Raw genomic sequence first — 24,035 nt, 5'->3', positions numbered from 1 at the left:
TCCTATGATCCAAGGAAGAAGTCGAGATTCCTCCCACATTCGTTGCTTCAGATGTGATAAATATGGTCACTATGCCAGAGATTGTCAGAATGATCCCAAGGAAAGGGAAGGAAAATTAAATGAAGTTGTTGAACAAAATGAGGACTATCTTCTTATCTCTTCTCTATCAAGTAATGTTCCTACGGACAGTGACACTTGGATAATTGACAGTAGTGCCTCCAGACACATCTTAGGTTTTCGTGAACATCTTTCAAATCTGATAGAAAAGGATACCAACCTTCATGTGGTAATCGGTGATGATGCTCGATACTCGATAAAAGGTTCTGGTACTACCTCTTTAAAACTAGATTCTGGTATTTCCTTACAACTCTGTGATATCCTTTTTGTACCTGGTATTAAAAGAAATCTTATTTCCATTTCTGCCTTAGAAGATAAGGGTTTGCAAATAGCATTTTCTGAGGAGAAAGTACTCGCTTGGTCTAAGAAATCTAATTTCAAAACTACTCGTGTTATCGGAAATAGATGTGATAGTTTATATAAGCTTGCAGCTAATCCAATTCAAGCTCTCATCCATGAGGCCCCTGAATCATGCGAGCTATGCCATAGAAGACTTGGACATCTACACTTTCAAGCTCTTCCCACTCTCGGTAAAATGGTTAAAGGTATGCCTAAACTTAGTTTATCTCATGATGATGCTTGTAAAGGTTGTGCAATGGGTAAGAATGTAAAGAACCTTTTTCATAAAAGTGATAGTAGGGCTAAAGAAAAGTTAGAGCTTATTCATTCAGATTTATGTGGTCCCATGTCTATAGCATCTCCTAGAGGCTTCCTTTATTATGTTATCTTCATAGATGATTTCTCTAGGAAAACATGGATTTACTTTCTTAAATCTAAAGAGTCTAAAGAAGTCCTAAACAGATTTAAAGAATTCAAAGCCTTGGTTGAAAACACTATTGGAAATAGAATTAAATGTTTAAGGTCTGACAATGGAGGTGAGTACACCTCAGGTAGTTTTTATGATTTCTGTATTAAGTCAGGAATTAAGAGGGAGTTTTGTGTTCCCTGCAATCCCCAACAAAATGGAGTTGCTGAAAGAAAGAACAGGACCATTGTTGAAGCTGCAAGAGCCATGATTCATAATCAAGACCTACAACCTTTTCTATGGGCGGAAGCATCCAAAACAGCAGTTTACATTCAGAATAGATGTCCTCATCGTGCCCTAAAGGATGTAACCCCTGAAGAAGCCTTCACAGGAATCAAACCTGACATCAGCCACCTAAGAATATTCGGGAGCTCGGTGTATGTTCATGTGCCTAAAGAAAAACGAACCAAGTTGGATCCCTCTGGAAAGAAAGGCATCTTAGTGGGATATAGTGAATCTTCCAAAGCCTTCAGGATCTACATTTCAGGTAAAAGGTATGTTGAGGTAAGTAGAGATGTAACTTTTGAAGAAGATATTGCTTTCAAAAGATCTAAAGGTTCATTATCTGATAATAATGATATGGTGATTGAAAATCAAGATTCAAAAGTTGATGCTAACCCTAAGATACAGAAGGAGTCCACTGACCTCCCGGGTCAGGAAGTTCAGGATGACCTAGCAGAACCCATGGACTCTACAGATATACCTAAGGCTATTGTGGTCTGCAAGATGAGGCCACTTTGGGTTAGAAACACTATTCAAGATGCTGAAGGATTTGCTGCTCCCAGAGGAACCTTTAGAGATAGCAAGAGACTCCAAAATCACGCCAACTACATTTTTGTGATGTGTAATATCATTGAGTCTGAACCTCACAATGTCAAAGAAGCTATGTCCCATCATGCTTGGAAATCAGCCATGGATGAAGAGTATGGGTCTATCATCAAGAATGATGCCTGGGACATTGTACCCAGACCCAAAGGTAAGTCTGTTGTTTCTTCTAAATGGTTGTTTTAAATTAAGCATAATGTTGATGGTAGTATTGAAAAATATAAAGCTAGATTTGTAGCCTGTGGTTTTTCTCAAAAGGAAGGAATAGATTATGAAGAAACTTTTGCTCATGTTGCTAGATATACTTCTATTAGATCTATAATAGCTATTGCTGCAGCCAAAGGTTGGGAGCTGCATCAAATGGACGTTAAAAAAGCCTTCCTCAATGGTGTCATTGAGGAAGAAGTCTATATTGAGCAACCAGAAGGTTATGTAATCCATAAAAGAGATTCTCATGTTTGCAGGTTGAAGAAAGCCTTATATGGGCTCAAACAGGCCCCTCGTGCTCGGTATGAAAAAATTGATAAGTACTTACTAAGCTTAGGATTTCATAAGAATGATGCTGAAGCTAACATTTACTTGAAGATATATAATGATGATATGCTCATTCTGGTTTTGTATGTGGATGATTTATTTCTCACTGGTGAAAATAAATTAATTATAAGATGTAAGAAAGAATTAGCCTCAGAATTTGAAATGAAGGATTTAGGTCTAATGCATTACTTCCTAGGGTTAGAAGTATGGCAAAAGCCAAATGAAATTTTTCTGGGTCAAGGAAAGTACACTATTGATATTCTGAAAAGATTTAGAATGATGGACTATAAACCCATGTCTACTCCTATGGAATCTAACTTAAAGAAGTTAAGTGTTTCTACAGCTAACTCTGATTTTGCAGATCCATTTGAGTACAGGCAGTTGATTGGATCCTTGATGTATCTAGTCAATACTAGACCAGATATCTGTTATGCTGTGAATGCCCTCAGTCAGTTCATGTGCTTGCCTAAACTTGTTCACCTGGTTGCTGCCAAACACATTCTAAGATACCTGCATGGCACTATTGGTTATGAGCTGAAGTATTCACTTAATACCTCAATCTTCTTGGAAGGCTATTCAGATTCAAATTGGGCAGGAAGTGTCAAGGACCGGAAAAGTACTTCGGGTATCTGTTTCAATTTGGGCTCTGCAGTAATCTCTTGGGCATGTAGGAAGCAATCTTTGGTAGCATTAAGCACCGCCAAAGCTGAGTACATTGCAGCATCTGTTGCATCTAGGGAAGCAGTGTGGCTTTGCAAACTTCTGGTTGGATTATTTGGTCAATCTAGTGGTCCTACCACCATTCATTGTGATAATCAAAGTTGTATAAAGATGTCAATAAATCCTGTGTTCCATGACCGGTCCAAACATGTGGAAACGCACTATCACTTCATTCGGGATATGGTGCAAAGAGGCACCATTCAGCTAAAGTATATTAGCACAGATGAACAGGTTGCAGATATTCTTACCAAATCCTTATCCAAAGTGAAGTTCGAATACTTCAAAGACAGACTTGGTATTGTGGAAAATGAAACCCTGGTTGAGAGGGAGTTTTAATCTTAGTGACTCTAGCGTTTTGATCATTCTTTGCTTGTGTGCAAGAATGAAAAGTATCCAATCTATGCTTGTGTGCTAGATGGAAAATTGTAATTATGTAAAGACCCACTTGTGTATTACACTTTCTATGCTTGTGTGCTAGAACCATCCTATGCTCGTGTGCTAGGTGGAAGATGTAATTCTATGCTTGTGTGCTAGATCCATTCTATGCTTGTGTGCTAGATGGAACTATAAAGGTTCGGATTATGTATTCTCTTCTTCCCTAGTTAAGAGGGAGTGTTGTTTATAACTAGGTAAGAGGGTTCGGATTGCCTTAAGGCAACATCCGAACCCACATAGGACTGGGTCCTATCCTAAAAGGGTAACGTGCCCCCAAGACAGGCCCGACCCCATATATCCACGCTACACCAAAATATGTACCACGCCACAATAAATTAAATTGGCACCAAAATGATTAAGGCTGACTTGGAGTATATGGGTTAAAAGCTCATATAAATAAAGTTAAAATGCAAACTCCATCATTCACTTCATCTCTCATGCAATCAGCGAAATAGCTCTGCAATTGAAGGTGCGAAATATAGAAGAAGATTGTGCAAACTTGTTCAAGAAGATAGAAGGCATTTGGTATTCCTTGAAGCAGACGGTGTATTTAGAAGGGCAAATCTGATATGATAAAAGGGATCAAATCTCAAGAGTCAAGCTAAGTATTGTATTGATGCAATTAAGATTGAATACATAATCTGACCTGTGGGTCTTTAGTGTTGGTTTTTTCCTCCTTGGAGGTTTTCCCAGGGTATTTGTGTGGTTCTCTTGCTCTATTGTTTTCATTCTTGCATCTACTTGATTATGGTTTACTTAATGTTAGTAAATAATTAAATGTTAGAAATCTGATTACTGAACTAGGTCACAAATTTAACATTGAGCACCATGGTTATTAGCCACCAATGGAGTATTTAGAAGTAATCAAATTCAAATAGGGCCCAAAAGGTCAATTCATTGATCCTATATGATGATTGGTGGGCTCATGTGGACTATGTCTTGAGTTTCGCCAAGCCTATCATGAGTATGATTAGGTTTGCTGATATAGATCGGCCATGTTTGGGGAAAATCCATGTGGCATTGACTCCATTATAGAGAAAATAAAGGTCATGATAACACAAAAAGAGAACCCCAAAGAGAAAAAAAATTGAATGGTGGAAAAAATCATTCATTACCGCTAGAGCAAGATGAACACACCATTGCATTTCCTTGCATATGTATTATCCCCCAAAGACTATAGCACAAAGCTACTTTCTTTGCCAAGGAGAACCACACCATATAGAGATAGTGAAGTTGCTAATGGGTACAAGTTGACATTTTGAATAATATTCTCAGATCCAAAAGTGGTGGATAATGTTAGGAAATATTTTGGCAGGTTCATCTCAAGACAAGATCATAGTATTTTTGTTCTTTGAGACCAATACAAGGGAGATGCTTGTACATGGTGGTATCTCCACAGGCCAGATTATTTGTTCCTGCAGCCTCTTGCAATCAAAATCCTATCACAAGTAAGCATTTTATATTTTTTTATTTTTTAACATTTGTAAACTTTATTACTTACCATTCTTTAATTTCTTTTGCATTTTTTATTTTTAAGTTGTGTTGGTTTTCTCTCCAATTTCGGCAAGTCAAGTTCTTCTTCAGCTGAACGGAATTGGAGTACAGATTCCTCTATCCACTCAGTGAAGCGCAACTGGTTGGCTGCAAAAAAAAAAGACTTGGTTTATATCCATTCCAAATTGCATCTCCTATCACATAAGCAAATGATTACAAGGGGCAACGAAGCATTGGGATATAACACCTAAGTGTACCAACTTGGATGATTCTATTGTAGAGCTTGCTAGAGTCGATATAAATGGTCACAAGGCTCGTACACATGATGTACCTAGTGGGCATGGCATGCCATTTGCTTGTGGTTCAAATGATATTGAACCAAACAATGACCTTGATCTAGATCTTTTTGATGAAGATTGAAGACAATTATACAATTTTTTATTGTATTTATTTCAAATTTTGCAATTATAATGATTTTCATTTGAATCGTACATATATGATATATGATATAATATTAAATATTTTAACTATCAATTGACACATTTACCTTTATAACAACCATTGATCGATGATGAATTATCATATTATCAAATGTATTATGTATGTACACAGGCGTACCCAGATGTACTGTACCCAAGAAGAAAAATTGCTGTACTGGCATACCAAAATTGTCAACTTAGAAATTAACATTACGTGGACCCATATGCAAAATGGTTGGGATCAAAAAAATATGTATAACTGGGCCTCTTCAGGGATAGACTATTTCCTTTCTTGAAGTGTCTTGTCAATGAAGAACTGAGAGTTTGGTCAAGTTTGGTTATCTTTATTGGTCTTGGAATTGATCAGGCCTAAGTTGGTGTACATTCCTTTAAAAACTTTCTCTTCCTATATGCTGTCTACAAGAGCTGTTCTTAAAGGTTTCCTATTACTTTATTTACTATCTAAAAATACAACACCGGTGATATTAAAAATATTGAGATCTCAACTTATTCAGGAATGTATTTGCCATACCTCTTCAGGAATTCAGCTTCAGCACTGTGAAATTGGCTCCTATGAGAATCTTATTACAGTCTACATTGATGAACCCAGTTAAAAGTTGTGACCCAAGCAGCTCCTTACAAAAACTGACTCACAATAGCAACATGAACATAACAGAAAATTCTAAAATTACAGTAAGACAGTACAGCAATTCCTTACATCAGCATTCTAGTACCAACTATCCCATCCAGGAACTCAGCTTGAGACATTTGGCTTACAATGACTCGATTAAAAAGTGATATTCGGATTTACAAGCTTCCTACAGGTTACAGCCCAGCCATTCTGGCATTCCAACTCAGTTCAACATCATGAACTCTGTATCAGTACTCCGTGTTATGGGTTTACCTTCAGCTTTACAACATACTTGGATCAATCTCAGCAAGAAAACTCGTTTCTTTGTTCCCAAACTCCAATCCTCTACCTCTGACCCCCTTTTTATCAAATTTTTTTTTTTTCATATATATATATATGCACCTGAAACTGCTGGTCGGTATCATGATTCAAGACACCACCAGCTACACCCCCCCTTGACCAAGAATAGTCATTCCTCATTAAAGGTATATTGCAGGTCAGAAATTATGAAACATTAATGACTGTGCCAGCAGTAACAGTCATCAATCAAAATGCTGCTAAATATTCTTTAATACTTCCAACAAGTAAGCCCATCCCAGAATAGCCAACATTAATGCACAAATTATATATATATATATATATATAAGCACCTGAAACTGCTGGTCTATATCATGATTCAAGACACCACCCTTGACCAAGAATAGTCATTCCTCATTAAAGGTATATTGCAGGTCAGAAATTATAAAATATTAATGACTGTGCCAGCAGTAACAGTCATCAATCAAAATAAGGCTAAATATTCTTTAAAACTTCCAACAAATAAGCCTATCCCAGAATAGCCAACAGTAATGCACAAATTCACCACTATAATAACAGCTGTCAAAGGTGAAAGAAGTGCACAGGCTGCACCAAGACAGATCCAAAATGAGAACCAAAATAGGAAACACCAGGCAGGCATAAAGGTTGAAAAGAATAACATCCAGCTCCTTTTCCTGCAACACAAAAAGAGAACCGAAGGAGAAAAAAAAAAAAAAAAAAAAGTGCAACCACGAGGGAAAATCGTCACCAAAATGAGGAAACAAAAACTATCAGCAGGTTTGTAATGAAAGCCCAGATGCTCCTGCATCAGATCTGCAACTGATAAACATGGGAGATCCAATTATGGTGAGTGGATTGCATCTAAAACAAATCCCACCTTTTAAAAATTCTCCAGACATACACAGATATACTCTAAATATAATTATATTCAGATGTACGGTGCATAAATCTAAAAATGTATATTAAGTAATTATTACTTCAGTATATATCATTATAATATAGAACATAATAAGAATATACAGTACATATTTCAGTAAATGTATGTGTGTATTATATTTGTTTAGTAGATTTAGATATCATATGTACGTACATAAGTAAATGGATTGGCAAAGTTTGGTTTGCTTCCAATATTTATCATGAGGTGAAAACCTAAGAGAGGGTACAAAATTAAAACAAATATATCAATATGTAAACTAAAAAAGTTTCAACTGGCCATTTTAGTGAAGTTAAAACCTGAAATTACTCCTTTAGGCTGATAGCGTAGGGTATCTGCTAAATATATAATATGGAATGCATGTATATATATATATATATATATATATATATATATATATATATATATATATATATATATACCAAGGAAACACGGGGACGTGTCCCCTGTCCCAGAACCCCCATCCCCGTCCCCTAGCCGTTTCGGGGACGGGGGGACATCAAGGGAACATCCCCAAGCATTTGGGGACGTCTCACTGTCCAGGAAACAGTGTGCCATCCCCTGCACCTGAGAACACTTCCAAGTGTGTAAAGTAACTACAAAACAGTTTTGTTTTTTGTTTTTTTTGCTTCTTTAGTGACATGGGGGGCCCACAGCCACAAATTGAACCCTAAAAAGCCACAAAGACTTAAAACCAAAACAAAACATTATTACAACCACCATATTTCTCTTTCATTTTCTCAGTTTTCGCTCTTTGTTGTGAGAGTTTGCTTGTTGGAGAGGAGATTGGCATGACGTAGAGGATAATGAGAGCCCGAATGAGGCTGAGTTCCATGGACTATTGTATTTTGACATTTGAGACTTCCAGATACATGTTTGAGAATTTTCAATTTTGATAGACCATGTTTTTCTTATTTTTGAGACTGCTGTTATAATGCTTTATTGAAATTTATTATGCTGTTATACTACAGCTTGCATGATTTATTTACATTTTGCTATTGTTGTTATCAGTTATTGACATATCTCTCACTCTTTCCTCCTATCTCTCTATAATATATTAATATATTTTGAAAAATTATATATATGTACAGCCATTTCCGGCCGTCCCCTAAAAATGGCCCTCTAGGGGGCGTCCCAGAAAGGTGTCCCCTGCCATCCCCTCATCCCCATCCCTGAAACGCCGTGGAATATATATATATGATGGAGTGTGTGTGCCATATCAATTAAAAAAATACTGCTAATATATATTGAGAGAGGCAGAGAGGCATATGTGCTCTCTCTCTCTCTCTCTCTCTCTCTCTCTCTCTCTCTCTCTCTCTCTCTCTCTATATATATATATATATTCGCAAAATATGGAATGGATGTCAAATATATATATGATGGAGTGTCAATTAAAAAAATAGTGATAATACATATAAAAAGAGAGAGAAATAGAGAGGCATATGTGTTGTTTATGGCATATGTGTTGTTTACATGTATATGTACTCTCTCTCTCTCTCTCTCTCTCTCTCTCTCTCTTTGTTCACAAAATTCTTTTAACAATTTGAATGCAATCCATGCAGATGAATTTCTTCGCAGCTGACCTACAAAGGATCAAGCTTTAAAAATCTACGAACTTGAAACCTAGAAAACTTGTACAGTAGATGTGGAGAAAGGTTAGATGCTGAAAGAGTTCAGTTCAATGTCATCAAAATTTCTCCAAGCAAACTTAGACATCAAAAACTTTGCTAGTCACAAAAACATATCTTTAGCACCAAAACTTGAAAGTTGGTATTGTAGAGCAGAAACTGGCTGGTGCCAAAGCTTAAGTAGCACAGTAATAAGTTGGTACAAGAAGGCAAACTATAGCTAAAGATTGAGATTAGTGTTGACAGATATATGTCAAAGCAAATGTGCACAAAGGATAGAAATGCGAAAGACTTGGCAGATTTTTCAAGAATTTTATGTAACCAAGTCTCATATATAAGTGTCTTGGGTGTTGATTGGGCAGACAACCAACATCCCTCTCAACGCTATTCAAATATTGCAGTTCTCCCTGTAGAAAACAGTTCAACTATAAAGAGTCAAGAATCCAAGCCTTCGTATAACTGAATTTACAACATAAATCTTTGTTTTGGTTTTGTGAAACAGTTACTGTGCATTCTTTTCTGGAATGAATAGTGTATGTTAAGAAAATTAGATTTAGTAGTACAGACGGGTGTCAAGTTTTAGAATTCATGTGATTCGCAGCCAGATTTTGACAGTCCTTGAAAATGAATCAGTTGGTATTGGATAATGTTTACAGTTCAGAATGTTGGCACAAGTTACTGTTTGGAATTCTACAAGCAGGATACAGAGTATGTGACAAAGACCTGTCAATGGTTCGAATCAGAAAGGGAAACCCAGAGGGTGCATGTTGAATTTGTAAGCAACCAACCTGCACCAGAATTGATGTCTTTCTCTTGAATCTTAATGATGGACCATATGTTCAGGCCCAAGCGGTCAAGAGATTGTTTCCTTTTTTAAACAGGGATTCCAGAAGCATTATAATTTAGGCCAATTCTTGTTAAGAATCGAGGCAAGTAGTCAATAATAACTACCACAATTGACTAGTGGAACCTGAGGAGATTGCTCTCTGAAGCATTGATCAAGAAGTTGGGATTTAAGACATTCAAACCTAGAGACTCGTAGACATACAAGTCACCCAACGGAGAAAACTAAGTTTGCAATTTGGCTAAGTACATCAAAAACTCGAGTGTTTTACCATTTGTCCACTGCAAAGTGGTGATGGTTATTTCCTATTTGTGGGATTGTAATACCATTTGTTCACTGCAAATGGTAAAACATATTCAAAAGTAAAGGAGAAGGTTTAATGTCTTAGCTACTCAAGCAAAGAGATCAAACAACAGAAAGAAGTTTTTACTCTTAATGATGAAGCTTGAAGGTGAGAAGTGGAATAGCAAAAAATCATCATTGCTATCTCTGTGGTATAAACAATTTGCCTATACACTTTGTGGAAGTAGTTTTTGAAATTAAAGGGTTACCAGCAAAGCTCCTACTGAAACATGAGATTCTGCTATTTACAATACGGCATTTCCAAATGTTAATTTATATAGGACTTCAGTTTTAGAATTAGAGATCAAGTGGCAATTGCAGGGCTCTCAACTAAAGTTCAACAAGCTGAATGTGTCACTTTGTTCCCAATAACAAATCATGGATCGTGTATGAGGCTTTACAAAACTTAAACAAGATTATACCATTAAGAAACAATACCATTGCCAAGGATACTCAAAATATTGGATCAACTGCAAAAAAGAAAGAGCTCCGTCAACTTGGACTTGAAGCCCCTCAAGTAATTTCACATTAGGATTTGTGAAAAAGACAACTAGAGTACAACACTCGAGACCAAAAGAAAGCTTGTACAATTGGTTGGTTATGCCATTTAGATTGTACAACCATATCTCAAGAAATGTGAATTTGAGCAGCATTTACATATATACTTAAGAGTTGTCATGGGAAAATGAAGAGTTGAAGATTTGCCATGGCAGGTCTTACCCCATGGCTATCAAAATTATGACAGCGAGAAAAGAAACACTCACACCTTAAAAATAACAAACCTAATACTAAAAGGGGAATCCACCAGTCTCCCACCCTAATGAGGCCCCTTTCCTTTCAAGGATGAGATTATGTGGACTCAACATCCAAAATTTATAGATTTGGTTGGGCAATGATAAAATACTCAAGTGGATGGGACACTTATGTTCTGAGTGGTTACTTAGAGATAGAATGATGTAGCATCCTAAATTGTACTCCCTTACAATTTAGTCTACATTTTGGGCCCTCACCCTAGTGTGCATCTCCTAATGCCTGATTAAACCCTAATTATGCCTTCATCATGCAAATATGGCTTCATTTTCATTTCATGCATCTCATGACCCCTTGGTCTAGCCCCAAAATAGGGTAGGACCAGGGTGTGGCACTCTGGTCCTCATTGGGACCAGAGCGACGCGCTCTGGTCCTCATTAATTGGGCCCTATCTTGCCCAAGGTGCGCGCCAGGGTGGGTGCCCGCACCAAGGTGCACACCCTAGCGAAGGTGCGCGCGAGGGTGGGTGCCAAGTAGCTAAGGTGGGTGCCAAGGTGGGTGTCGGGGTGGTTGCACCTAGGCGCCCCGAACGCGTGCTCCACCTTGTTCAAAAGTTTCCACAAAAGGTGAAAATTTTGAGATTATAGAATTTCCAAAAAAAAATTCAAAAAACGGGTCTTTTGGCATGCATCAGACGGCGCGGTGCGAAAGTGGGTGCCAGGGTGGGTGTCGAGGTGGGTGCCAAGGGGGGTGCACACAAAACCTAATGTAGCCTAAACCCTAGGGGCCTGGTCTAAAACCATTTTGCATAAGATCCTACTATAGGTGTTCACAATAGAAACAAGTATATTTTGCATAAGGAAATAAGTTTAATCTTGATTGCACCATCTCTCGTTGCTTGTTAACACATTTATTATTTGTTATTTGGAACAACAACAAAACATAGAGTTTAGCAAATGGAAGAGCATAACAACAAAAGGTGAGTATTCAGTAACTTCAGTTTGTACAAAATATTGTGACACTTATATACCACCATTACCAATTCCTCCAACATCAACATCATTAAGCTTATCTGTTTATTTCATGATAATCTTAACTGCTTCTAACCACCACCCAGACCCCTCTAAACCCTAAAACAAAGAAAAGAATAACCTTTATTGTTAAAGGTAAAATTACTCAATGACAACCTCTGCCACCAAGAGATTCAGACACTTCATATGTCATTGACACTGTCACTGCTGCATCGAGTTCTAGTGAACAAGAGGCTAATTTTGATGCTCTCGGTAGAGAAATTTTCCAATTTTATTACTCAGACATGTAGTTCTTGCCTATGACGGATTGATTATCAATGCATGTTTAACATATTTTTATTTTATACATCACATTGATCAAAATCTATAAATCTATTATATTGCCAACTATGAAGTGTTTTGTTTATTTTTATGCTTGATTATTCAAATAGATAGATATCATGTTTTCTTTTCTTTCTACTTTTTTATTTATTTTTTTTTCATGTATGGACATTTCCGCACCATACCATATCCAGAGTTCCCCAAAAAATTGGCATTAACCAAACCCATAGCAGTAATCATTTCCATTTGCTGTGAACATGGGGATATTGAGATTTCTTCTTTATATAGTAATGGAGTGGAATAAATGTGTGGAAGCATTTGTTATCAGAATAAAAGCAATCTAATACTAGTCCAAAGACTATGATAAATGTAAGAATCCTTGAGGTATTTGATGGCATAAGACCATAACGCAGGCAATGTTTACAAAAAAGCTAGCCAAATTAGTGGCTTCAAAAAACATTCAATCACATATTTCCACTTCTATAAGCACATAAATTTCTCAATTCAGTGGACTAAATAAATTGGATGTAATTAAGGGAGACATACTTGAGAAGTAAAGCGGTGATCACTGGACCAAAAAAGGCGAATATCTGGAATATCAAATAGAACCATTGCAAGTCTTTCAAGCCCAAGTCCAAAAGCCCATGCAGTGGTTCCTGGCCTGCCATTGGCATTTAGTATTGCTTGCTCAGTCACTCCACAACCCAACACCTCCATCCACTTCTCCTGAGTAAATGATCTAAAGTATCAAGAGTTAATTTCCAAAAATCATCTTACACATTTGCAACTTTGTTCAGTCAAAAAAGTTGTAATAGAAGTCAGGAAATTACAAAAGACAGGCATGTAATTGCTTATGAGTTTAAACATTATTTAGACTAAAATTTGTTCAAAGTTAGTAATTGTGGGCCACAAATGTACTCGTTTACCTGAAAATAAATTTCAAGCTCAAAGGATGGATTGGTAAATGGAAAGTATGTATCCACCCACCGCATTTCAACATCACCTGATAGAGTCAAAGCACAGTCCTGTAAGAGGTACAACCTTGAAAATAATCAAATATCCATGAGCTAGTCCTGTAAAGTTGAATGGCTGGATCCAATGGCTACCAAGAAAAGCAACAGATATCTATACCAAACAAATGGCGTGCTAAAGCTTCAAGATTCTTCTTTAGATCCATTGCTGCATAAGAAGTGCCATCTACACCAGATTCTTCCCACTCAGCTGGGGAAAACACACGAAATCCTTCCATCTATAATAATATCAGATAACAACATTTGAAGGCATAAACAACTCATTTTCCTATGGTTCAACTAAAATTATTTTCCTATTCTGTATGAAAGCATACCTGGTGGAAGACTGGGTAATGAGTAGCATCAATAGAATCTCTGCGATAAACATCTCCAGTTACAAGAAAATGAGAGTACCCTTCACGCAACAACTCTGCTTGGTGAGCACTTGTATGACATCGCAGAACTGTTTCAGTATTTATATAATACGTATCATTATAACTTCTGCTCACATGGTCAGGTGGCACCAGTACATCATCAAAATTCTGCAATGTATGAAATCATAAGATAAAAAACCAGAGATCCAAACCCACACAAAATAAGCACTTGAATCCCAACAAACTTGAGAATTTTATTATCAACATGTATTAGTAGTTTTTGTGCTTCTGACATAATCTGAATCTAATCAATCAAAACAAGAAGCAAGAAAGGAAAACCTTAAGTGCTCACATATCTCAAGAACAATTTGAAAAGAAATACATATATCATGTTTGTCAAGTTTTCATTTCACATTATTAGAATATTCAACATAGCACAATGTTCTTATAGAGCAGTTTGAGAATCAAATCATACAGTACCATTGATACCACAGACTCGGCTTAGCAATGGATATTTCATATTTGCAGACAAACGCTCATATTGATATAACCCAGTAGCTTTTCCATACACTGCATACTTGGACAGTCTTTTCTTAGCTTTTCCATACACTGCATCTTGGACACTCTTTTCTTGGCTTTTCCATTTCACACAGAATTTTTTCTGGTTTCATGTCACAATGGGCCAGGAGCATTGTTACCAAAACATATGAACGGCAAAAAATCAGCAAGGGTCTCAGAAAGATTAAAAGGGAAAAAATGGAAAATAAAGGTGAAATTTGGAAAAAACAATCATGTCCTATGAATTCATTTCAAAAGAAATTTGGGAAAATACAGACAGCATAAAACTTGCAACTGGCTAGGAGAATGGTCAGGATCTCAGGTAAAGAGGAATTACACTTATTGTCTTGTGTCTCTGACTCTCTAGAGACCTTGCATGCCTGAAACATACATCAGACATTGAGTTGTTGAATAGCCTAGCTATCTGGTTTTTCTATCCTGGATCATTATCTTGGAAGTGAGGAATGCCTATCATTTCCTGTGATAGATTAGAGTCTTAGACCTTTCAGAAAGCACACTTCTAATCCCTGCCTTCAGCAAATATTGAACTGGCTGCATTTAGTTTTTCTGATTCTCTGAAAAGCGTGTGTAATAAAGAGAAAGGGATATGAACAAAGGAGGTGGTTTATAGAGAAATAAAGCAACAAATCTAATTATCAGTTTTAGTATGTGTACCAAAAAATGCAGAATGGAAGTAAAAATAACTTAAACAAAATTCATCTTATTAGAAGACAATATCAACCATCAACCTAACAGACCAATAACTCCCATTAATTAGGTAATCAAAAAAAGAGTATTGAGATTAGCAAGTCATGAAAACCATCTCCAGAGTGCTTTTTAATTTTGATTGTGCTTCAAGGGGAGATCAAGGATTGGCTGATGCTAGGGCCCTAGTCATATCCTCTTCAGGGCAGTCCTTAAGAGGGAGTCATTCTTGGGTTTCATATCAACAATGAAGCTGAGGCTCAGGCTCTGCTCAAAGGCATCAAGATTGCAGCCTTGGTGTGCTATAGGAAATTGATTGTTGATTGTAATTCTCAAGTGATTATTGCAGGCTTGATCAAAAGGATCAGTAGAAATTAAAAAAAATTAACTGCCTTTCAGAGATATGTCATCTATATGAACATTTTAAGGAAGTAGCCTTCACTGCTTTAGGAAGTGCAATAAGGCAGCAGACCTTTTGCCTGATGCACATTGACCAGCTCCCCTTCTCTGCCAGAATTAGCAATAATTCAAAGGAATGGGAGAGCCTCCCTCTCATTCTTTTTGTGGATTTTTCTTCCCACCAACACAAGCATGTCAATTGTTTATTCCTCTGCTTAGGAGGGAGCTTAGTTTTAATTTTGACCACTAAATGTGAATATGTTTTTGCCCAGGCTCAAGAGATCTTCCACTCGCAAAACCTTCATCCTTATTTATAATAGGATTGATTGTCCATTGTGTGGCATCACTTAATATAGGCTGATGGCAGCTAGCATTTGATGGCAGCTAGTTTTTGCACATGTGAACAAGCATATATAGTGGCACAAGTAAGGTTTAAACCTGTTGTGACGTTTTCACACATCGCCCCATTGCAAATGGGGACCCATGTTTTTTTTGCTCGTTTTGTTCGTTTTCGCTTTGCTTTTTTAGGGTTTTGTTAGTCAGTTAGTTGTCTGGATTTAGGGCCAAGCCTTAGGGTTTTAAATTTTGTCTTTTCAGGCCAAAATCCAGTCGGTTTTGGGAGTTTTTTGAATTTCCTTTTCTAGAATGCAAATTTTGAATGCAATGAATTCGCCAGAATGGTCTAATTTTCAATTGGAATTTTGAATGCAGAGCTTAAATTTGTCTAAGTGTTGAAGATGAAATGTGAATTTTTGTCCAATTGAATATTTTTGACCAAATTTTGACATTTTTGATTTTTGATCCTAGGCATCTCTAATGATTTGTTTTCGCCTTGTGAAGTGTTAAAATGTGTAAAATCATGCTATTTTGGCCTGTAGGAGCAAAATCGCTCCTGTCCCTCAATGAAGGACGGGAGCTCGTTTTCAAATATTTTACTATTCCTGCAGGGTCAAGATGAATTACGAATTGGAAGTGATGGAGAAAGGCGAGATCTTTCCATTGAATATAAATTGAAGATTTTCATGAACACAGAAATGCCTCCAGGGGAAAAATCGCTCCTGTCCCTCAGTGAAGGACCGGAGCTACAAATCCAATTTTGCTTTGTCCTTGCAGGATTTTAACGTCTTGACGATGTGAAAAGGTCCAAAGAGGTGCATTTTATCAAATGAATATAACTTGAAGCGTCGCCCAGGGGATCACATAGGATGGCAAGTCCGGCTTGAGTGAGGTCCTGATCCTGAAATTTGGCTAAGTCTGGAATGCCCTGATCCTGAATTTGACTAAGTCTGGAAATTGAAAAAACCTCCAAAAACTAGATTTTGCAATATAACTCCTGGAGGTCTGAAACCACTCTCAAACATCCTGAAAGTATATATGGAATATAACTTAAAGTATAAGAATCATTCTTATACTTAAATGTTATATTCCATTAAAATTGTCCTGATCGAGAGTGCGAAAAGTCAAATTTCGCTCGTGTCCTTCTCCAAGGGTCCAGAGCGAAATGCGCTCCTGTCCCTCTCCAAGGGACCAAGGCGAATCGCTCGTGTCCCTCACCGAAGGACTAGAGCGATATCTACAGAATGGCATAAATTTCAAAGGACAAACAAGTTTCGAGCAACCAAGAGGGTCGAAAGGACATCATTTCACGTAATGAAGATGATTGCAAGTTGGTAAAAACAAGAACAAGCACATAATGATGAACTTCGCTCCTGTCCCTCAGGAAGGGACCAGAGCGATATTAGGTATATTGATCAACTCATGCAAGAATCACGTAAGGTCAAGATTTTGCAAGGTCTTAGAGGGTCCATGGAGTCTTTTGAAGGTGATACACGAAGATTTCAAACGTAAAATGATCATCAAGTTGAACATAGAGACCATATCGCTCCTGTCCCTCTCCAAGGGACAAGGGCGATGATCCCTTTAAACGTCCAAACACCTCATGCAAACAAATGGAACGAGCATAGAAGGAACGAGCAAAGATGTTATTCGCTTCGCAATGAAAGATCAAAGATCGAAGATGCAAGGTCTACGTAAAAATATAGAGATCGCTCCTATCCTTTGGACAAGGACCAGGGCGATGAACACTCAAAGGCACTTAAGCACACATGCAAAGCAATCAAATTCGAAGAGCCTAACAAAATGATCAATTTTTGAACGTGGAGATGAAGGAGTTGAACGTTGAAGTTGCAAGAATTATGACAAAATCATGGATCGCTCCTGTCCCTCTCCAAGGGACCAGGGCGATGAGGTACGTCCACTTCATTTTCATATTTTTGGTGCCAAATAAACATTTCAAATTTTCCTTAAATGCCAAAATCGATAAATTTTGAAAATCCTATTAAATTAGCATTTAATATAGCATTGATCATTTATTAATTATTTTGCCTTTATTAAAAATCGAAATTTTACAAATTAAAAAACATTGGCAAATAATTAATTAAGTTTTTTAATAAAAATTGAGTGGAGCGCTTGATATTTATTTGTTTATTTTACCAAAAGTCGGCCTTTTACTTTATTTTAAATTCGCTTTTAATTACAAAGTCGGCCTAGTAGTAATTAAGGTGTGAGCGCTATAAAGGGAGGGTGAAAGATTTCATTTTTACATCACCTTTTTATCATTCAAATGCGATCAAAGGGAGAAGTGCGAAGTTGTATTCAAAGGGGCGAATTTTATTTCAAAGCAAGGTGGTGCGAACTTGAAGTTTCCATTTGAGCGAAGTTGCCTAGGACGCCAAAGACATATCAAAGATGGCGAAATTGCTAACTTGAAGAGGAGATCACGTCCAAGACTTGAAGGGTGACGAAGTTGATAAGAGGAACGTTCTTTTGAAGATCACATCAAGACCATCTTATTTCAAATTTTGCCTAAGCGATTTTATTCATTTTGCATTTTAGAGTTAAGCTCTCAAGTGAGGTATGGCAAGATCTCTTGTTTTAATTTCGAATTTTGATCATCATTGCCTTAATTTTGAATTTTGAAATTTTGTTTTTCCTTAGCTCAGTCTTTTTTAGGAAATGATTAATAAAGGACTTATCATTAAGTTTCCTAAAATTTGCTCTCTAATTTATGTTATGTATTGCAAAATCATGTTACTAATTTTGAAATGTTGTGTAGGCATCAAATGGAGGTCTCTTCAAGGAAAATCAAGCCGGATCAAGGACGGTCTTCGCCGGGACGGTCTTAGCCAGGACATGGGCGACCTCTTTCAATCCAACGTTCCAAGGCGAGGTACATCAATCATCCTGCACATCAAGGACACAAGGAGTTAAAACAAAGGGCTCGTTGAAGAAGTAAATAGTTCCAGATGAATTAATTAAAGCAAGCTTCTCAACAACATCAAGTTGAATATTTACCAAAGTTACAAGTGTCAGATGAGGTGGCGTCCTAGTCATCATTTCTCCAATCAATGAGGTCCGCCTCAGCATGTCCAGATTCAATGTACTTAACTCATGGAAGGTGACACAAACTCCGATGTACCTACCCCGGCTATCCATTGGTCGATTTTTCTAGAAGGGACATGTGTCCAGGCAATACAATTTTATCATTGGTCAAGCATTAAATGTTATGTAATGGTTGTAACAAACCCTAATTAGGGTTTTCATTGTAAAATCTTGGCCATTGATCTTGAATTGATCTAAGCCATCAAATTGTATTGTGGGCACTATATAAGCCCAGGCATTTCATTTGTAAAGGCTAATCAGAAATAATTAGCAATTAGAGAGAGTTGTAAATAGTTGGAAGAGTTAGAATATAGTTGATAGAATAGCAATTAGAGTAGAATAGGAGGACAAGGCAAGAAATTGTTGCCATTGATTGTAAACAAACTCCATTTTCATTGAAGTAATGGTGAAATATGTCGTTTTCTTGCAATTTGCATGGTTTCTTGTTGAGTCTTCAATCTTAGATGGTAGATGATTAGATGAATGAAGGAAATGTGATTGATTGATGGTGGAATTCGTATATCCATACTACTAGCAGTTTGTTGATTGCAGACTTGCCTTGTGTAGTCAACTGGAATAGTTCAACTTAAGCTTAATTTCAATTTGTTGCCTCTTCATTGATATGCATCAACTTGGATGGTATCTATGCCTGCGGTGATGATTTGAACATCATAAAGCTCCCTTAGAAGATTGCACTAGTCTTGTGTAGATGTTCCATTGATGTCAAAACAAGATCTAGTTAGAGTTTTGTCAAAGATCAATCATTGTTCCTACATTCTTAGTATTAGGATTAGATCTTCTCTTCGCCCCTTTCCTTTTTCCTTTTTTTTAATCTAAGTTAGTAAGAGCCTGTGTCCAGCAAAGCAGATCGGAAGTTCAATCATCACATGTAAGTCCCCTTGTGATCCCAGCAAATCACATCATACCACGGCAAGCTTATCCACATGTAGAGACCCTACCAAAAGGAACCTTGGAGTCATCCTAACTGATCCTTCATGCGAATCTTCAGCAGTTAGAGGCTTTATTCAAGAGAGGATAAGATACCCTTAGGTATTTTATTCTGTGTATGATGGTGTACAAAATACACGTCAACAAAACCCCACTTTATGTTTGCCCTATGTTACTAGTTCATCTTCAGTTATGAGAGTTCAACAGATGCAGCAAAAAAATAGTATCTGGGTTTAATTTGGGTCCGTACATACAAAAACAAATAAAACCAAAAATATATAAATATTTACAGCTAAAACCAGGAATTAAGTTCAAAATACCACATAGCATCACATCATAAACATAAGTACCATAAGAATTAAGAATACAAGTTCAATGTCAATTTATAAAACTCGAATGTTATGATAAATATTCATTGTTCAAAATTAAAATAATAAAATCAGCAATCAATGTCATGTGGGTCATCAAACAGATCATCATTGTTATCATTGACATTAGATGATGTAGGTAGATTGGAAGAAACATAACGAGTACCACTAGCACTCACACTAAAAATATGATGTTGGCTGCATGACCCCTCCACAAATGAAGAATGTTGGAAAGTGGAGGCATCCAAGTCAATATGTTTTGGCTTTCTATCCCATAGCTTTGTTTCCTCTTGTATTCATTTTGTTTGTGCAAATGAAGACACAAGTTGGAATTGTAAATGTTGTTCAATTTACAATTCAATATGCAAGATGTATTCTAATTTATATTCTCTATATTTATGTATTATCTATCTCTATTATAAATCTGACTATCTTCTTTGTTTGGCAGGTGAGAGGAGTATTTATTGATTTCAATATCCTCTTCACAAATATCAATTGATATATAAATGCAAGGGGGGAGGATCAAGCAGTGCCTTGACCGGTCATGTCTTATGGACATGACCAATCAAGACACTACTTGATCACACCCTTTGATATATACTATCAATCAGTGTTTATTTAATTACCAGCCCGATACTAATCGGGGTCCACGTAACTTAGTGTACATGCCAATCGGTATTCACAATGTATGCCAAACGGTGTTTGTGTGGCATATTAACCGATGTAAATCGGTGTCTAAGTTAACCGACTAACTAGTGGTTATATATGTCAAGCGGTGCATACTTTGCCACCCGATAGCAACTCGATAATCATTATTAGTTTATTGCTGGGAACACATCCGATATAAATCGGGATACATGGTTAACTCGATAACCATCGGTGATCACCGATATGCCATGCTATAATATGATTATCGACTAAGTCACAAGGTTTGAATTCGAATTCGAATTCGACAACCATGAAATTCGTATGAAATTTGACAAGGGAAAAATTCAGAAAAAAAATTCGGATAAAATTCGCCTTCTATAATTTTGTTTAGTTTTAAATATATGTATACTTCTAATAAATTATCAGAATAGCGACCCTTGTTGGAGAAAATTCAAGGGCGACCCAGCAGTTGCAGACACCCATGACCCAATAGATACAAAGCATATACAAAGAATACCCACGACCAGCTGAGTTGTGTTTAGAGGCGGATAGCAGTGCTTTATAGAGGAAATTCGATTAAATTCAATTTTTTTAATAGAAGTTTGAAATTCGATTAAATTCGAACCTCATCCATGAAAATTGCCGTATCCTGTGACTTAGATTATCGATATTGATCGACTGAGTAGATTTGATATATGAATGAGGAATAATTATCAAATGAAATAGCTTGAAGTTTTCTGAATGGTTTATCGATAGAATAAATGATTGAATGAGAGACTTCATTTATCTCTCATTTAATCATTTATCTTACCGAAGCTACCATGCATTAACAGGAATGCACATGCACTAAGTCCTTTGTCATTTTTTAATTCATCCAGTTGCACTTTACTAAGTGGATGAAAGAATATAGACTCCATTTCTGCTCAAAATGAAGAAGAACTAGCAACATATTGAGGCAAAGTTAAAGAGTTACGAAATATTAAATTATAATTGAAACTTGAAACTTGAAAATGTTTTTTACATTAAAAAATTAAAATTAAAACCTTACTTGCAATAAAACTTTGATTGTGTGAAATTTTAGGTGTTGGAATGATTGGCTATAGATGTACCACCATTTGTAAGTATCTTTCTTACAATTGTCACAAAAAGAAGAAACACTTTGACTAATGGAGCATACAAGATCAGCAAACTCATTCAAGACTACATCGTCCAAAATTCAAATAAGAATTGAAGAGTCTAGAAAATGCTCAGTTGTACCCTTTACTGACTTCCAAATTTCTATATGTTGCAACCCTCATCAATTAAGCAAGGATATTAACACTACAATATTTCGGAGTCAAAATCAAGTAGATGCAGTGCAGTGGCCATCCATCACTTAACAAGAATTGTTTGCACCTGTTTGAAAAAAAATTCTTCAAGATTTTGCTCTTTCTCATTTACAACAATCTTCATCTTCCCAATCATTGAGTCAATCCCATCATATAACTCTCCCAAACATGGTTTATCAGTTATCTATGTCAATGTAACAGATCATATCAAAAATGGGTTCAGTAAAACTAAAAAAATGTTCCACGCAATTCCACCAAGTGTCATTGAAGATCATTCACTTAATATTTGCTGCTCCCTCGACGTTGGATTACTTCCATACAAACCAAAGTAAATTGATGACCATGCTAGAAAGTGTCTCTTGAACCTTCACAAGTCATCCCAAAATGATTGTGTTTGAGCTAAAATGGATCTCAGCAACCCATTTGAAAATAAAAATTAAAAAAATAAAAACAAAGAAGAAACATACTTAAGTTTCAATTTTGAAAAATAAATTACTAAATTGAAACATAAAATTTGTTATTGTTTCACTTACCTTCAACAGCTCCACTTTTGAGAATGTTTTAATATGCCTTACAACAAGTGCTGGTTGGTGATAACCATTTAGATTTCTTTGATTTCAACATGCACTCATATAGTGTTGACGTGTATAGCTACAGGAGTCTCCTTAAGGGAGCTGACTTCACCCAAATAAGCAATTAGCCTTCGGCTTTGCTTATTTGCATCTAGCGATCATTTTCCTTGTATGAGCCGACTATATTAACAAGACCGATTCATTTGTTATGTCAAATATAAAATTTATTAAGGGAGCCGACTTGTCATATTACCGCCACCCTTATGAAGAGTCATCTTGGTTTGAAGTGTGCCAACTCTTGATGGAGAGGCACCTTCAATAGGATATAAAGGGAGATATGTTCTTCTCTCCTTGGACGATATACACATACAGCAGATCGTACACATATAGCAGATCATACTCCTAAGGTAGATCGACTATCTCCATCAGCAGTTCGTATATCCTCTACAGCAGTCCATGGATCATCCTGAGATTATCGACTCATACACAAAGTAGTCTGCACATTCAGATCAGATCGTGTATTATCAAGTGTACTTATCTAGCTTCAAGGAGTGAAGCAATTCAGATTGTAGACACATCTTACTATTTGATATATATAATATAAGATACTTGTTGCTGAGTTTTATTCTCCCTCATGTTGGAGGGTTTTCCCAGGGTATATGCTGTGCAAATTTGATTGAATTATCTTCTATCTAATCTGATCATAAAATTAACATGGTATCAGAGCCATGGTGAAGATCTTGATCAGATTTCTCTATAAGCAGCAATTTCTTCTTATTCTAAGGAGTAATTCTTAGCAAGTGAAAATGGTGAATGGACTTAAAGTCGAGGATAGGCTTGAAGGTGCATCAAACTTCACTTCGTGGAAATATAGAATTCTAATTGCACTAGAAGAAAATGATCTACTTGAGTTCGTAGAAAAAGATGCAATGTCTGAACCTGCCGATGAAGCTGAGAAACTTCAAATGAAGAAGAATAGCATAAAGGCCAAGAAGATGTTGATTGATTCAGTGAAGGATGACACTTATTTCCAAGATGTCAACCACTAGAGATATGTTCAAGACCTTGGAAGGACTTTATGAGATCAACAACACTAGTAGAGCTCTTTCTCTAAGGCAACAACTTCATCAAATCAAGATGGCAAAAGGAGAAACCATCATATCATTCTTCATGAAGATTTCTGAGCTAAGAGATCAACTATGCACCATTGGAGATCGAGTTATGGATAAAGATCTAGTCATATTCCATATAATGATAGGTCTAGATCTTGGGGGAGAGAGGAGAGACTGAAATAGAGAGTGGTAGAGAGAGGGGATAGAGGAAGAGTGATAGGGAGATAGATAGGTCTAAAATTCGAGGCAGATAAAGTGAGTGAGATAGAGAGGGTGAGAGAATGCTAATAGGAGCTTGAAACTGAGTATGAAAATTTCAAATATTGAGTGTTTGGAGATCATATGACATGTGTAATGTTTCAAT

General features: G+C 36.6%; 1 protein-coding gene across 2 annotated transcripts in view; it reads right to left on the bottom strand.

Moving 5' to 3' along the window:
• The window catches only part of LOC131029541 (phenylalanine--tRNA ligase, chloroplastic/mitochondrial), an 82,080-nt gene that overhangs the window by 23,187 nt on the left and 34,858 nt on the right, over window positions 1–24,035 (bottom strand). For both annotated transcript variants that reach the window (XM_057960049.2, XM_057960048.2), the window contains exons 3-6: window positions 13,554–13,760; window positions 13,340–13,457; window positions 13,135–13,211; window positions 12,755–12,934 (exon numbers count right to left, since the gene is read on the bottom strand). In XM_057960049.2, the coding sequence (XP_057816032.1) occupies window positions 12,755–12,934; window positions 13,135–13,211; window positions 13,340–13,457; window positions 13,554–13,760 (582 nt within the window). The remainder of the gene's footprint in view (window positions 1–12,754; window positions 12,935–13,134; window positions 13,212–13,339; window positions 13,458–13,553; window positions 13,761–24,035) is intronic.

Source organism: Cryptomeria japonica, chromosome 5 (assembly GCF_030272615.1).
Source record: "Cryptomeria japonica chromosome 5, Sugi_1.0, whole genome shotgun sequence".
Classification (NCBI taxonomy): Eukaryota; Viridiplantae; Streptophyta; class Pinopsida; order Cupressales; family Cupressaceae; genus Cryptomeria; species Cryptomeria japonica.
This window is presented reverse-complemented; position numbering and strand designations above follow the sequence as displayed.